The sequence below is a fragment of the Akebia trifoliata genome, chromosome 10 (genome assembly GCF_017979445.1).
Source record: "Akebia trifoliata isolate Shusen 1 chromosome 10, ASM1797944v1, whole genome shotgun sequence".
Lineage (NCBI taxonomy): Eukaryota > Viridiplantae > Streptophyta > Magnoliopsida > Ranunculales > Lardizabalaceae > Akebia > Akebia trifoliata.
The window spans coordinates 2,899,575-2,916,203 of record NC_141384.1 but is presented as its reverse complement, the minus strand read 5'-3'; the positions used below and the strand labels follow the sequence as shown (position 1 = coordinate 2,916,203).

Genomic DNA, 16,629 nt, shown 5'->3' with positions numbered 1-16,629 from the left:
ACAAGTAAATGAGGCAACACTAAGCAAAACCCGGAGGCAACTTTGTTGATATAATATTGATTACACGGTGCAACGCATTACAAAAGCAATAGATGCGTTACAAGCAATAGATGATCCTATGACACGCAAGACTTCCACGGAGCTGGGCTTCAAGGGCTTCAACAACGTGGGTGTAGGTCGGGGATTGGGATAGCACTGACACCCTTCCTACAAGGTGTATACTTTTCCTTTTTTAGGTTTCCAGAAGGAAACATCAAAAGTGGAAGCCGGTCATATTCCCTTATTACGAAAATGCCACTAAGCTAACAAGTGTGCCCTGGCACAGGGCTGACATGTACCCTAAGCTAACAGATATGTCCTAGTACGAGGGCTGACATGGCTTCATAACGAGCCTTATATGATATTACATGGGTGCTCCCGGGTAGTTCCAGGGCGAGCTTACACCTAACTCTAGGTGACAGATGATGTGGCCGTTACACCTAAGCTTGGCATTACCCTTGAAACCATTTTCACCTACACATTATCAGCTCTTGTTACAATGTCATAGGAGAGCTTAAATAAGAGCCATAAGGCCGAGCAATTACAAATCACCAAATACCAATTGCACTCCATCACTTAACACACTCCATACAGATAATTGCATCTCCAAAAAAATTACACTCATTTTCTTCATTATCACCACCATAGTGACAAAGTCGGGATTCAGGAATAATTCGGTAAGAGAGAGCTTCGGAAAAAGCCAGATGAATTATATTGAAGAAGATATCAAAGACTCTTTGATAGAGTTCAAATGGGGATTTTAAGAAAACGGGTTTTTTTTTTTTTTAGGTTGGGGGTGAAACCAGCAACTTATGATCTGCAAGCAGTTTGTGTTCCTAAATTAAAAACTTAACAAAACGAAGAACAAAAGCTATTTCATCTGTTAAAACATGCTTAAAATCAAAATTGGTGTGTCAGAATGTAAAATGACAACTTCAGTCTATTAGCATACAAAATTGAAACTCGTTTCCTTCATGAGCTTCATAGATTACAATCATTACTTTAGTCCCTCGCTGAGGCTTTGTGGCATTCCTAGGCTCTGTGCAAGATTACCCATTCTCTCCTTCATGGCCTGAGAAGATACAACAGCAAAACAAACCCAAGGTCAGCTAGAAAGCAAAAGAGTTATGGTCTGCTTCAGAAGATGGGATGATTCTTACTTGAACACTCTTTTGGTGTGCATCTTTGCATGCCTCTGTGACCAATAGCGATAGCTTCTGCAACAATATAGAATGTCAGCAAAACTTGACTAAAATTATTCAGCCTCAACCCAATTAGGACATTTCTAGGCTTGCATCTATATATGGATCCAATTCACTAGGTTTCCCCAAAAGAAGTAAAAAAAAGACAAACGCAAATGTCATATACATACTGATTCCCACAAACCCTATAAGATGACAGGTCCTTACAGCTTATTTATATGTTGAGGGCTTTTTTTATTATCTTAGTTCATGAGGAGAATACAATTGTAGAAAGAACATATCTGCATAGGCTGATACAGATTAAAATTATGTAAAATGATATATAATTACAACTTGATAGATGATTATAGTTTAAGTTCACTTAAGTAGTTATCATTTAAGCAATGCCACAGAACTCTCAGGTGGGCCAATACAAAAAAGTTCCATAGAAATTGGAAAAAAGAAATTTCAACAGATTGATAAAACTAAATGCACTTACTTCTGGTCCTAATTCCATTGCAGCCTCAGTGATCTCAGTCCGTATAGGTTGCTGGTTTCCAGAAAGGGTTACCTACAATCGACATTATTACAGAGGGAATCCTTTTAGAACAATAAGAAGATTTCAAATGAAAGCACATATGGAGGCCAAAATTGACAAAGTTACAACTACAACCGATATCATTAGAAATGGAATCCTTTTAGAACAATAAGAAGATTTCAAATGAAAGCACATATGAAGGCCAAAATTGACAAAAAACACAAAACCCACAACTGATGACTGCCATACAGTTCTTTTAATGAAATACCTGCCTTATTGCAATTGTAAATGATAAATTTGGCAGGTAAGAATATAAATAATAACATCTGGCACATGCCCTGAGACAGGAAGCAAGATAATTTGCAACTTTCAACATACAAAGTCTCACCCCTAAAGACCAAGGACTTCGACCTTTCAAACTCTTATAGTATTTTAGTCAAGTCACTAGAATTAGATCAATTAGCTTAGGGAAAGGATCCTGTACCCAACCTTGAATTGGTCCATGTCCGATTTGTGAACATATGTTGACCGGCATAAGTTCGAGGATGCCATAGTTGGAGATGATGGTTTTGAGAAATAGATAAGTGAATCAAGTAAATGAAAAGATGAGTTTGTTAAGTTTTTGCAGGTCTCAGATGATCTACAGCAAGCTAAGATGAGTCCCTAACTAGGCTTTGCTCAGCTCAATTTCAAAACATGATCAAAATGAGTACAGCCATACCTTAATCAGCTCACCCTCACAGTAACCATCAAACTCTGCTCTGCAAAACAAGAAGAAATTGAAAAAGACCAAACTAAGACACTTGTGTCCACATAAAAAGAAGTAAAATCAGAGAATACAGGGTATGAAAAATAATACATACACAGCAAGTTCTTTCTGTACACGCACTGCTTCCACTTGGACAACTGTTTGTGCCTTCTTAACGGTTTCATATAGATTTTGCATATTTCCAAAAACTCCAGCCTGCAAGCAAATAACACAAGTATTTCTTTTATTTTATTTATTTTTAAAATTATATATATATATATATATTTGGGTGGGTGGGTGGGGGCTGCTGTTGGACATGAACCCATGACCTTAGAGTTGCATTGTAATATGTCAACCAACCAAGCTATGGATCCAAAGGATGACATTACCCAACTAAAAAAGTTATTACCATCCATTTCATTTACTGACATAGATGACACACAGGTGCAACAAAATTGAATGTTCACAAAAATCGGTATGTATCAGGATTAAATGGTAAATAAATGAAACGGGCTTGATAATACTTTTTTCAAAAATCTAAAATCTTATGAGTGGCATCAAAATGCAAAAACACCAAATTTGGGCACAATTTCAGATTACTTCATTATTTAACAGAAGAAGAAAAAAAACAGATCCCTAGCTATTAAATTATCTCCATATCCTTAGTTATCAAATATCATATATTTCAAGAATACATATTGCATCACCAACAGTTAAGCTTATGGGAAAATTCAGCCGAGATGAAAAGCTCTATTGGAATTTGGGTTGGCTCAGCTTAAACTGATCCAATGTAAAAAAGATGATTTAAGGGGTGTCCATATGAACTGATAAAATAAAGGGTGTTGTCCATATGTAGCTGTGTTGCCTATTTTTCAGCCGGCCAAAAAGACAGGGAAAGAGATGGATAACAATATTCAGAGTTTTTTAGACGTCGTCAAAAGCCTTATCCAATTGATTTGGGGTTGGCTAAACAAATCATGTTCATAGCAGCACTGGTGTTTGCCCAATTGACATGATCGATGAGACAACTACACAAATGATGACGAGAATCGGCTGTATCAATGATTCTCAATGGAGGATCGGGATTTTTTTATTTATTACCAATTGTTCAAGTCTGCAAAAAATCCATTTGAGAAACAAGAAGAGAAATTTCGGGTCGAACCAACAACCAGATTGTGCAGTTATTATGGATGCAGATAGAAGGTCATACTTGAAGCTAGCAGAGTCCAAAAAGAGAAAACCAAAAAACCAAGGAAACACATATATGCAAAGAAAAATAATTTAGTATACAAAGAAATCTAAAAGTTAGGCCTGGTGTTATACAAAATGAATACGTAAACTGGAAGAAGGTTAGCTTAGCTCACCTTGGATGGTGCATCATCAGTCTTATCATTATTTTCCTTATTTCCTCCTCCAAATAAACTATAAACACGAAGAGATCTCTTAGCACACCCAATTCTCCTACTAGGCCATGATAAAATCGGTACACTAAATGCATTTGTGTTTTTGTTTAGCTTAATACCTGAAAGCAGCACACAAAAGCAAGTTTTTAGAAGATATAATGCATAAAAAATCCAGAAGTGGATATCCTCACATAAATCAAATAATTGTAACTCAATTTTCATAAGAATCCAGATCACGTAAGGTGTCCTGTTCCTATAGAATAGAAACAGTGTCTACATGGCACTTTTTGTTGTAGTTTAAAACACATCGGGCTCCTAACCAAGCTGTTTTCTTCATTGCACGGAGCCGAATACATTAAATCTCCAACCAAATCGTGACACGTAAACACCGTACATTGCTATAGGATCACGAAGTCTAGAGCTATTAACATTTCCTTTTCTTTTCTTTAGTAACATAAGATTCAAAAGTGTGCAATCAACTTAGGGCTGTCAACGGATGCTTATCGGTTTGGATACAGCAATATCCGAATCCGAAATTTTTATCCGATATCCGAATTCAAATTTGAATCCGACGGATGCTCTAAAACTCCATCCAAATTCGAATCCGATTATCCTATTAGATATCGGATAATATCTGATTAGAACTCAAATAATTTGTATATAAAAAAATATATTTTTTCCTTGTCCAACTGATTTTTCAATATAAAAAAAAACTTATTATATGATATAATATTTATATAATAAATAAAATAAAATAATACATATTATATTATTTATATAAAAAATAATCAAATAAAGTAATATATATTATATATTATTTCAAATTGGATATTATCGGATTCGAAATGTTAATATCCGAATTCATATCCGATAAGGATTCGAACATATAAAAATATCCGAATTCGAATCCGATATCCGAAATTTTCAGATAATATCCGAATTTTCGAATTCGAATTCGAATTTTCGACTATCCATTGACACCCCTAAATCAACTTGAGACAATGGGCTAGGGAATTAATTCATTTAATTGCAAATAACAGACATTGATGATCAAAACACACATTTTGACATATGGTATGGAAAAATTCACAAATCGGTTGTTAATTTCTATTACAACTTTCTTTTTATGCATCATCTTATAAATTTAGTAAAAATTGGAAGGAAGCATTTTATACATTTTGATTCAAAATGCTATCTTTTTCAGAATTTTACTTCAAAGGTCTTTATGAATCAATAACAGGAACAACAACTAGAACAAAATACCCACGAAAGCATGATCTGGCGTCAGTAGAACCTTGTTTAGATGAATCCATGGGTTTTATTAAAAACTAAAATACAAAAAGTTATATTGTTTGGATAAAAGTAATATTTATCAAAAAATTAAAAAAATTAAAAACTAAAATACAAAAAAAAAAAAAAAAAAATGTAATTTTGACAGTTATATGTCTATTTTTCCCAACAGTGAGGGTCTCTAACTATGTAATTTTGGAAAATCATCAAATATTTTGAATAATGTGAAAAATAATACATTTTTCATGGAAATTTTGCGGAATTAATAGAAATATATATATATATATTTAATATTGAAATTTTAGAAAATTATCGAATAGAAAATAAAACACAATAAATAATTTTAAAAAAATACAATAAACAGCCACAAAAAAAAAAAAAACTATTTTTCATGGAGGAGAACTTACAGCAAGGTATGGTGGAGAATTTAGGGTGTTTTCGATAACTCAATGGCTGTGAATTAGGACTCTGAGCTAATAAAGGACATGTAGACGCCATTGATGAGAGATTGAAACTGAGAATGTTTTTGCAGTTTGAGAGAGAAGAAGATATAGTTCGAACCTCGAAAGATAAAATGTCTCAAGCCTTCCAATTTTCATCTCGAAAGAGTCGAAGTCGAAAGTCACAAAGACGAACTTCGCTTCTGTTTTTCTAAATTTACGAAAATACCCATTATTTTCTTTTAATTGACAGATGATTGCGTGTTTCAGTGCTGGAAGTGAAAGTTATAATCCTGAAAATGCACACGTGGAGATTATCATACCATATCAAGTATTATTTTAGTGGGATTTTATTGCTACTCCCACTTTTAGTAAGAGCTTCGCGACATGATGGGTCATTTTTTGTGGGTGGCAATCTTAACACCACCCGTAAAGTATACGAAATTAGAGGGGTTAAGTTGTAATAGTGTCAATTTATCTAACACGACTATAAAATAGGTCAAATTCAAGTGTGGGGTGTCAACCCATTTAATCCGTTTTGACCCGTTAAGTTATTCTCCCATTAAACTTTAAGTATATCAATAATTATTTAAGATTTTTTTAAATTATCTATTTTTAGTATTAAAACTTAGATTATGTAAATAAATATTGGCTTATGGTCGTGTGTGACTTTATTTTTAGTAGTGAAATTTTATTTTTGAGAGTGGAAATGGAATTTTTTTTTTTCAATGAAAGTAAAAAAAAAAAAATTATATATATATATATATATAAGTCAGGGATATCTATTTATAATTTATAAATTAGTTGAGTTTAGATTTAAATATTTGACACAATTATTAAATGAGATGAATTTAGGTTTCGGCAAATTTTCATTATACCCTTACCACAACCCGACCCATTGCCACCCCTAATTAATATCATAAGGTAAATCTCCATTTCATGAGCCGAGGACCCTTAGAGAGGGTGAAATCTTTACTAACTTGGTAAAACTAGTCGGACTCAGGATCTGTATGATATTCATCGAGATTGGATGGGTCAAAACTCAAAACATAGTTTTCTTCGAAAAATGTAATTTTAAGAAAAAAAAAATTTACATAATTTTTGGAATTCAATTCCTTAGGGAAAAAAAATTCCCCATCCCACACTTTGGTAAAAATACTTTTCCACTACATAATAATATCATAAGAAGTTTAGTAATATGTCCCCTTGAAATGGGTAAACATTATTCAAGATACCCTCCAAAAACTTAAATTATTAAATTAAAATTTGAGTAAAATAAAAAATTCACAGTTAACTCATCAAATAATTTGTTGTCCATAAAATAGCTGAGTAGCTCAATCAAGACTCTAACATGACTCAGTGCAATTTCGAGTTGTCTTGGCCGAGTACTTGACGAGTTTTAAAATTATGCAAAAATCGACTCTTTTTAATATTTTCCCTTGGTGCAATCAAATAATAAAACTCATTTTATCATGAACATTTTTCCAAGGAATTCATATTCCCTTGAAAAGAAATTCCCAACAATCACATCATACAACCCCTAAAAGCATTTGGGGATAGTGTCGGGATTTTTTTTTTTGGAAACAACTTTTGTTTAATAAAAGAAATTATCCTAGAAAACCATTGAACTCTCGCTTCTTCAAATGTCAACTTCAAAGAGAGAAGAAAATTGAATGTCTTTTAGACGAAATTTACTTTAATTGATGGAGAATTTTTGAAATCTTGGATTTCTTTTAATTTGGCCAACGATCATTATACATCACTGAAGTTGGAAGAATCTGGTACTCTGCAAGTCTAGACTGCGTGACTACCAAGTTCGTTAAACAAATTCTCAAATATATAAATGTAAATATGATCCTCACCAAGACGATAATTTCAAGCCAAAATAACACACTGAGCTTTTTAAGAAACTGGAACGTAAAATTACAGACTTTTGACAATAACTGATATGGTTTCGTCAAGCAAAGTTTGGCTAGAATCACCTAAGAGAAAAGGTGTTCCAGTAGCCCTGAACAAAAATCACTGTTTAAGTTGTTTAATGGCTAACAATGTCGCTCCAATCCAATCATGCTTGCACACCTTATGTCATAGTCGGAAATGTTTAAATGAACAGAAGAAAACTGAGAGGAAGTACACCTCTTGCTTGAAGAACATTCAGAACAATCTTCTGCATGCATAGTTCTTGTGTTCCTGCCACAAAAGATGGACACAAGATTAAGTCAAAAACACAGAACGAATCAAGAACAATGACCCCCACCAACTCCTCGCCTAAAAAGCAAAGACTAGTTCTGCGGGCCTAGTGTTTTCCATCCTATTATTCTTGAAACCCATGTGATGCAGCATGAACTAACCTACCTAGCGAGTAAGGGCTGAAATTGTTTAAATGAAAGCCATATTGTTTTGTAATGCTGATTACTAACTTGAGCCAAATCTTTGTAATGTTTGAATTGTGTGTCTTAATCTGTAATTGGGAGGTGATAAAAAAAAATTAAAAATTGGGGTGTAATAAGTAAAATTTGGGGTGCCAATAGCCTCTAAAAAAGAGAGCACAAGAGAGGAGCTTGTATCTGGAAGAGATGACCATCTGACGGGTTGTGTTCTTCATTCTACGATACCATATCAGTAAGGCACCAACCACAATAAATTATGTTTTTTGGATATACAGAATAAAGGGATCTGACAGTAGTCTTACAAGTATAATACAGGTACCAGAAAAAATAAATTAAATAAAGAAGTGGCCAGATCTCTCTAACCGGCAAAATTGCATTCTTAGGACCCTGTCACTAGCATTGGTCCATTAATACATTCCATCTATATTGTTTGGATCACCTGAGTTGATACAACTAGGGTTACAAGATCACTACACAGGATCGGGATTCCCACCAAATAGCAACATATTATAATACACAAGTCGAACCCCATCATTCTCATTCAAGTGTGAGACATGGGCATTCTACATTATTATGAATTATGATACAACACACCTTTGCTAACCCTGCTAAAAAGATTAACAAGTTTATAGGATGGTATGGCAGTCAACTTGGATATGGATAAATCTTACAGCAACTCCAACGCAAATAGACATATCTGGTAGGCCATTTTATTATGAAGTCATTTTGCTTATTCAAGGGTCTTCATTCCAACCGTACTAGCCAAAATAACTCTCTACAAATTCAGCTATAGAGAAATGTTTCACAACTTCCATCATTTTCTACCGCCATAGGTAGAGAGAGAGAAATTCACTCTCTTATTTTGCCTCTCCCACTTTCTCTCTCTACAAAATATTTCAAAGTAGAGATCCCCAGCGCGAGTGCATTGAAGTGCTTTCGAAGGGCTCTAGCTCTGTAAAATAGCAGTTGGGAGAGGATACAGAGCCCGAACCAGAGTGCATTGGATTTGCTCTTACAACCTCATTGTACGGTATTATTTAAGGAAAATCCTGCCAGATTTCTCCTTCCAAGGCTTATGAGCTGCCCTTGTCATGAGTGCTCTCTGCACATCTCTAGCTATTCTCAAAAAAAGCTAATCCAATAGAAATCAAAACCCGTTGGAGGAACCCATCAGGGCAATCATCTGTCCCCCTAGCCTTCATTTTGTAAACGGAAGGTTTAAGAACTACCCCAATTAAAGCATCTTGGTCCAGTCTTCCAATATCTCGTCTTTTGTTCCCTAATGACTGCCTTAAATTCCTCCAGCCTATCTAAAACAATGTTGGGGTTCTCCATAGAATTATGAAACAATTCTGCTACTATTCAGACCAATAAGTTAAATCTTCAAAATCCTCTCTTACTATCAGTCATTCTTCATGCTCGGGTTTTAGGCATATAGGTCACCCACAGGTGACAGTTTCAACATTTTCAGCAGGTGTAGGATAAAAAGTCCACCAATCTTTAAGAATGACAAATGAAATTGCTTCCCAATGCGGGGCAAATTAAACAATATCAAGAGTGTGACACCGACCATTCCCAAATGCACAATGCAATTGTTGCTCTCCCAAAATCAATATATCAAGGTTTGTGTTGACGTAACTCTTATTTTTTTGTGGAACTCCCTATCTCAGCCATTTAGGAGGATGAGATACCATCACCAATCAAAATACCTTGAAGGGCTGTCTTTTACTCTGTATTCATTTTGTGAATAAAGCCTATCTAAGAGCAACTCCAATGCACTTGGTGGCTCATGCTCTGTATCCTCTCCCAACTACCGTTATACAGAGCCAGAGCCCTCCGAAAGAGCTCCAACACACTCGGGCTCTGGCTCTCTACTTCAAAATTTTCTGGAGAGAGAAAGTGCGAGAGGCAAATGAAGAGAGTGGATTTCTCTCTCTATACCTATTGGCGGTAAAAAAATGATGGCAATTGTAACACATCTTACTATAGCTGAATTTGTGGAGAGCGGTTTCTGCTAGTACGATAGGAGTGAAAACCTCTTGAATAGGCAAAAGGACTCTCCACAATAGAATGCCTAGTAGAGATGCCTCGCATATCTATTTGCACTGGCATTCCTCTAATGAAATTGTTATAGTGGTTTCTCAACAGATCAATATTTCTTTTGCATAGTTTGAACTCAAAGCCATCAACATCATCTAAGGTCCTTCAGCAATCCACTTTTTAAACCTGTCCTATTCAAATTCATAGCTAATGGGCGTGGGAAGGAATGCTCAATATCTTTTTTTTCTTATTCAAGCAATGAAAATTGTGTTATCTAGTCACCAAATCAAGTATTTTTGTGTTTTAGAGGGGGTAACAATGGTTTTTTGCACCTTTACTGTCCTTGATGATACAATAAATAGTCCCTTCTAGTATGAAGTGTGTGAAAAACAAAGTTTACTAAAGCTAGAATATCCTGAACTCACCACCTTACTCATAAGTAGGATGCAATCATACATCAAAAGCATCCAGCCAATGACAGCCATAATGTCTTAGTGATGCCATGATGAGCCATCTAAATGCCATGTTGTTCATTCCTCCTTGATTAAGGGCCTCATCATTTAGCCTCAAAACTGTAATATCATTCATGTTTTCAATTGAATGTGTTTGGCATCCGCACAGATTGAAAAGTAGTGAGCTTTACATTCACACAGCCTTCAACAACCATCTGATCAAGAAACATAGAACTTGTATGATCTTGAAGAAGCTCTTTTTCTCTTTTGGAAAGAAAGATGGGATCAAATCCCCTCCCCAAGCGTATGAGTTGTTTAATTAGAATTCAAATACATTATAAGTTGGAGAATTTTTTCTTCACTCCATAACCTTTTTTTTTCAATTCCCAACAGCAAATATGAGGGTATCTCTCACCAACATACAACTCAAATATTTATTTATACCTAGAAGGTCGACGTAAATTCTTTAGATCATACCTCCACACAATTTCACATGTACTATCAAAAGGTTAGTGTCTTCAATATATGTCTAGGATCAACCTAAAACGGCCCTTCATAGATCTCATATCTATCACTGGACACTTGCAAGACATAAATCAACGCATTTTCATTTTCCTATTGACTATATATTTACAACTGAACTACAAAACTTGCGTATCATCTCATGATAGGCAACCATTCAAAACATTTAATATTTACACTATAACAAATCATATATCATCTACACCTCATCCAAAATATTGAGGTTGCCAACATGAATCTTCCCATGGCATTCACCTCAACCTATATCTATATGTTGAGTCTAGGAATGTGTTTCTATCTTTCTTTATAATCCCAACAAACGTTGTTTTTCAGCTTTCCCTTTGTCTATTTATGCATTCAACTTGGCGCTGCTTATCATTGTTGTCATCATTTTTCTGTATTGTACAAAAACACACCATCTAAATCGACATTCCTTCATTTTACCTCTCCTAGGGTTTTCACTCACATCTCCTCAAGTTATCCATTGCAACACCCTCATCTTGGCTATGCTCATATATGGTAACTTGGTTTCACACCAACAATGGTCTCACACCGTAATACAAATCTGAAGAAAACACCAAGAAAAGAGCTTATATATACCATAAATTTGTGAAATCAATTATAATAATTGTATATATAGGCCCCCACATAGTAACTCAAACCCTAATCCTATCATGACTTAAAACTTTGACCTTTTTAACCTTGTTATGCAAATCCCGTGTAAACTGATACAATATTAGTATTTCGGTCATAATTTCTCAAAATGTATTGAAATCACAAAATTTTGTGCTCTTTGGATAGGTAACTGAATAACTATTCAAATGATACAAAAAATTAACTTAATACAACAAATTTTAACCCCTCAAAATAAGGCCTAAAGAAAAGTGGCAAGGATAATACTTAGACTCATATAGGACTCCTAAAATAACAGACAAAAAAACTAGAATGCAATACGTCTAACTAATTCAAAACTAACCCTAACAAAAATAAAAGTGATAAAAATAAATTTAGACCTAAACAAGTAGAAATTCAAATAATTACAAAATTGGCATAGGAGCTCATGACTATTTGCTTGATTTGCTTCCCGCATTACAATCTTAACTAGCATCTCATTGTTATATATGCCCTTCCTAAAGCCACACTACATATATCATATTTTTTCCCTATGTATCTTAAAACCTTGGTTTCTAAGTTATCTTTCTATTATCTAGTTTTGAATTTAGTCTCTGGTTTCACCAGCCAATAATTTACCATACACCCAGACCACTTCTTGAATGAGTAGATAATTCATCCATAATAACTGCAAAAAGGTAAGGACTTAGGTCAATCAATAGTGTGAAACCACCACAATTAGAAACTCATTTGTCTCACAACCAACTATTCATACATTAATTATTCTTCCAACATACATGCCTTTAATATTATTAATACATCTACCCACGACTCATTTTTTCCAATACCCACCAAATTTAATCCAAGAGGCATGTTCCTTTTTTTGAAGGTCATTAAAAATTGGAAGTAGATCTTTCCTACTCTTCAGAATTATTTGTTAGTTATTTATTACAGTTTTGTCATTTTCTATGGTAGAATCTAGTATTTTATAATATTTCTTGTTCTCGGTAATTCCATCATAATCTCATAACTCATGACCAACATCTTAATTAGTTTCATAGTCCTGCGTCATTCAATTCTATCTAATGTTATGTTTTTTGTTAATAAAAAAAGTTCCCATATCTACTCTCACTACCTCAACACACTTCGTTTTCAGTCATCCGCTTGCTCTTTTAGAACCTTCAAATTACATGCTCTTCTGAATTAAGGTTGCTATCGATCGTTTATCAACTATTGTAAATTTTCAAGAAAATGTTCATTTATAAGTAATAATTATATCATTTTTAGTCTTCCCACTCATCCATCTCCACATTCTCATCCCTACAATGTTAAATTCATAAACATGTTTTTCGCTTACTCAATATTCAACTCCATGAAGGGTAGTTGATCTTGTTGTCGTCGTATAATATTTTCCTTATATTTTGATTGAGTGTATCAGTCACATAACACTCTAAAAGAAACCCTCATTTTAACCATCCAGATCCTTACCAATCACTCCATCCTTCTAGATAGTAGAACCATAATAATGAAAATGGTCGATTTGGAGTGTTCCAAGGCCAACAATTCTTGTTGGACCTTCCTCTCTTAGTTAATCCCAACAAAAATTACACTACATACACTTTGTTTTGGTCTTACCTATTTTAAAGTCATTAGACTCCAAAGTTCTAATTTAGAGTTGAGTCCTTATCAAGTCTAATCAACAAGAAATAGGTCATTTATAAATAACATGTATCAAGGGAGTAACTCTCGAATAAGAGCAATTACACCTTTTATAACTGGAGAAAATATATTTGGACTAAGCATTGACCCAAAATGTAAACCAATTGTGAATAGGAACACATTTGTCTCCTTACAATTTGTTTTCACATTAGTCATAGAACCATCATAAATGTCCTAGATTATTTCAATATTTCCATATGGGATTTCTTTTTTCCAATACCCCCAACAATTTAATTATCTAGGAACTGTATCATATGTTCTCTCAAAGTCCATAAGACACATGAACATTCTTCATATTTCTCTAATAAGTACAATTTGTCATCTCTTTAGTTCTAATAAAAAGATACATCTTACTCCATTCATCTAGCATTTCCTTTAACTACGAAATCTTGTTAAACAACTCAATTAACAATTGAATTCTATATTTGCTTCAAATATTTGCAAGCACTCATTGAGAATTCAAATCCAAAACACTTCAGTCAAGAATTGCTCTCACACTGACAATCCAGCCGATTTATCAATATTCTCAAACTTCATGCAAGTGAAAGATCAAGTATTTGGTCCCCATAGATAGTTTTCAAATCTTTAGTAGTCCATTTAGGTGGGATAGTTGACAAGATAAGATAAAAAGTTCTAGTTCATATTACATAAGAGTGGAAAACTTTAATGAAAGATTCAATATTAAATATTAGCCATTTCTATGATTGAGTAACAATGTTCAATTTTACCTGAATAACCAAAACTAGAATCATCCCACCGTCATGTCCTCCTCATCTGAGGTCTCAATCCGTAGAGGCCCCTTCAAATCACCCTTGTTAGCACCAAGAAGCTCTCGGGTTGCTTTTTCAAGGAATTCTTGGGCAGCAGATTGAACAGATTTTTTCTCGGAAGATGGATATTTCCTCTTCTTGTGGGAACTCCTATTGTCGGGAAACCTACTCCTCGACTCCCCTCTACTTATATCCCTCATACTTTGCTTCTGAGCTGCAAAATTACAGAATTCTTCTATAAAAAAAGCTAAAACAGAAAGTTTAGCCATGTCATTCTCAAATAAAGAAACGGGTCATGTACCCGTAGTAAGATCAGGCAGGGAATGCTCGATAAAACGGGTTGCTGCCCGATAATTCAACATAGTAGAAGGTCGCAATGGTGCTGCACAAACAAATACAAATTTTTATTCCAAGAAAATGTCACAAAATGAGTTGAAATGCCGCTAATGGACCCCCACAATCTAAAGCATCAAAATCAAATGTTTTAAATAGATAAATCAAATATAAAGATAGAGAGAATACCTTTGCTCAAAGCCACATTCCTTTCTAGTTTCTCTTGGTACAAGTTTAATCTATCCTAAAAAAGATTTACAAAAACTATCAAATTATTTTCTTTACAGGTGATTACAGAAAAACCCATTATCTAAAACCTCAAAATAAAATGACCCAAATAATGAAAATCAAAATTTTAATATATCAACCATAAATTGGCATTAAAAAAAACCTCTTACAATCTCTGTTTTAACAGGATGGTTATCGGGGTGAACTCCACTACATCTCAACCGCACTGTTAAGCGAAAATTCAAGTTAAAATGGTAATGATAATCAAAATCAAACCAACAATCAAGAACACTAAGAATAAAACGGTAACAAGGAGAAAGAATTTACATGCAACAAGAGTGGAGGCAGCCTTAGAGATAATAAAAAGCACTTGGGCGCGATGTAAAGGTGGCATTTGGGCGAGAACTTCTGGTTCAGCCATAGCCAAGAAGTCGAGCAAGTGAACTCTCAACTCCTCCATGTTCGCTAAGCTTCTCTTTGTTGCCTCGATTACTGATTCTGGAATTACTGAACTCTCTCCTCCTCTCCTCCCTCCCTTCATTGCTAGATTATCACCGTTTCGATTACAAGGGATTAGGGTTTTCTGTTCTTGTCTTCAGATGAAACTTACTTAAAATCAGTTGCACCAATCCTTTTGTTTTTGGTCTAATGGACGGATTTTATGTGTCTACTCTCAATATATTCAAGCCTTTTCTACATAATTGTATACAAGGTGGCTTTTCAGAAGGATTTTCTTCTTGAAGAAGAATATTATCACCCTCCCACTGTTGCAGAAAAAACAGTGTGTTAAATATATAGGTTTTTGGATAAAGAAGAAGAAGAAGAAGAGATGGGGGGATGAAGAGGGTTTCTTGGAGGAAAAAAAAACCCCAGAAGAATGAGAGAGAGAGGAAAATACCTCAGGTCTCCTACGCAAGTTCGGCTCTTTCGTCTCAAACCTCTTATTAGGGTTTTTGAAAGCATGTATACTGCTTTACTTGGGGTGTACATAGCAAAAGTTAACGTGCCAATATTATATTTTCTTTGAAATTTTTAAAAATGACGAGGGGCGAAGTTGGAAGGTAAAATTTCTTTCTCTTCTCTCTCTCTCTATACTTTCGGAGAGAGCATTTTATCTCTTGCATCGACTAATTGCACACCATCCATTATAAATTACACTCCACCTAAGATATTACAATACAAAAATAACTTCTTCTTCTAAAGACATTGTGAGGCTTAAGAAACTTGTTGCAATTCATGTCGACACTTCGAACTCATCAGTGATCATTGAATTTCAAGAGATAAGATTGAAGCATAAACTTTTATCAATTTCTAAACAAAATCTAAATATGGATTAGAAAACCAATACCTTTAATTGGTGCTAATAAAAATATGAGAAAAATCAATCACAAAGAAAATGGAGCATGGACATAGAAGAAGTCATGGATAAGATGAATAAACCTATAAATCATAAGGTTATCATGGTGAAGTGCAAATAGTAGGTTAAAATTGAGGTTTTAAAACAAAAAAATTAATGTTAGGGTGCAACCAACCACTAATGGCGTGCAACTAGTTGATCCCTTTATCCCTCCTCTTCTCTCTACTTATTTTCTCTTCCCTCCCCCACTTAACAATCCAATAAGAGGAATGGAGAGAAATTAACACACTCTCTTCTCATCTCTGAAACATAGTGTCAGGGTTTTGGATTTGAATTTGGGGAATTTGTTCCATATGATTATGTACGAGATGTCTAGTTTGATAGACTGACTGTGCAGGCTTTGTATTTTACTCGTAAGGTTTGATGAATAAAATAATATTATAATATGAGAGTTACTATTGGCACTCCAACTTTTACTTATTATCTTCAATTTCTTAAATTATTTATCACACCCCAATTATAGATAAAAACACACCCTTCAAACATTACAATTATTTAGTAATAAAA

General features: G+C 34.3%; 2 protein-coding genes across 3 annotated transcripts; both read right to left on the bottom strand.

The window, feature by feature from the left end:
* Nucleotides 1–913: 913 nt before the first annotated feature.
* LOC147392744 (nucleoid-associated protein At2g24020, chloroplastic-like) lies at nucleotides 914–5,815 on the bottom strand. The gene is made up of 7 exons (XM_086456884.1): nucleotides 5,607–5,815; nucleotides 3,871–4,028; nucleotides 2,622–2,722; nucleotides 2,480–2,519; nucleotides 1,720–1,791; nucleotides 1,200–1,256; nucleotides 914–1,111 (listed from the first exon to the last, which is right to left on the bottom strand). The coding sequence occupies exons 1-7, from the start codon at nucleotides 5,695–5,697 to the stop codon at nucleotides 1,037–1,039; spliced, it is 594 nt and encodes a 197-aa protein (XP_086313010.1). The 5' UTR covers nucleotides 5,698–5,815; the 3' UTR covers nucleotides 914–1,036.
* Nucleotides 5,816–7,454: 1,639 nt separating this feature from the next.
* Nucleotides 7,455–15,752, bottom strand: LOC147392743 (Sas10/Utp3/C1D family). Of its 2 annotated transcripts, XM_086456120.1 has the most exons (7): nucleotides 15,604–15,752; nucleotides 15,033–15,469; nucleotides 14,876–14,931; nucleotides 14,667–14,721; nucleotides 14,446–14,526; nucleotides 14,103–14,358; nucleotides 7,455–7,829 (listed from the first exon to the last, which is right to left on the bottom strand). In XM_086456120.1, the coding sequence occupies exons 2-6, from the start codon at nucleotides 15,244–15,246 to the stop codon at nucleotides 14,123–14,125; spliced, it is 642 nt and encodes a 213-aa protein (XP_086312246.1). In that variant the 5' UTR covers nucleotides 15,247–15,469; nucleotides 15,604–15,752; the 3' UTR covers nucleotides 7,455–7,829; nucleotides 14,103–14,122. The 2 variants fall into 2 exon arrangements, with proteins under 2 accessions (XP_086312246.1, XP_086312245.1); XM_086456119.1 differs by lacking the exon at nucleotides 15,604–15,752 and having other exon boundaries at nucleotides 15,033–15,587.
* Nucleotides 15,753–16,629: the final 877 nt, after the last annotated feature.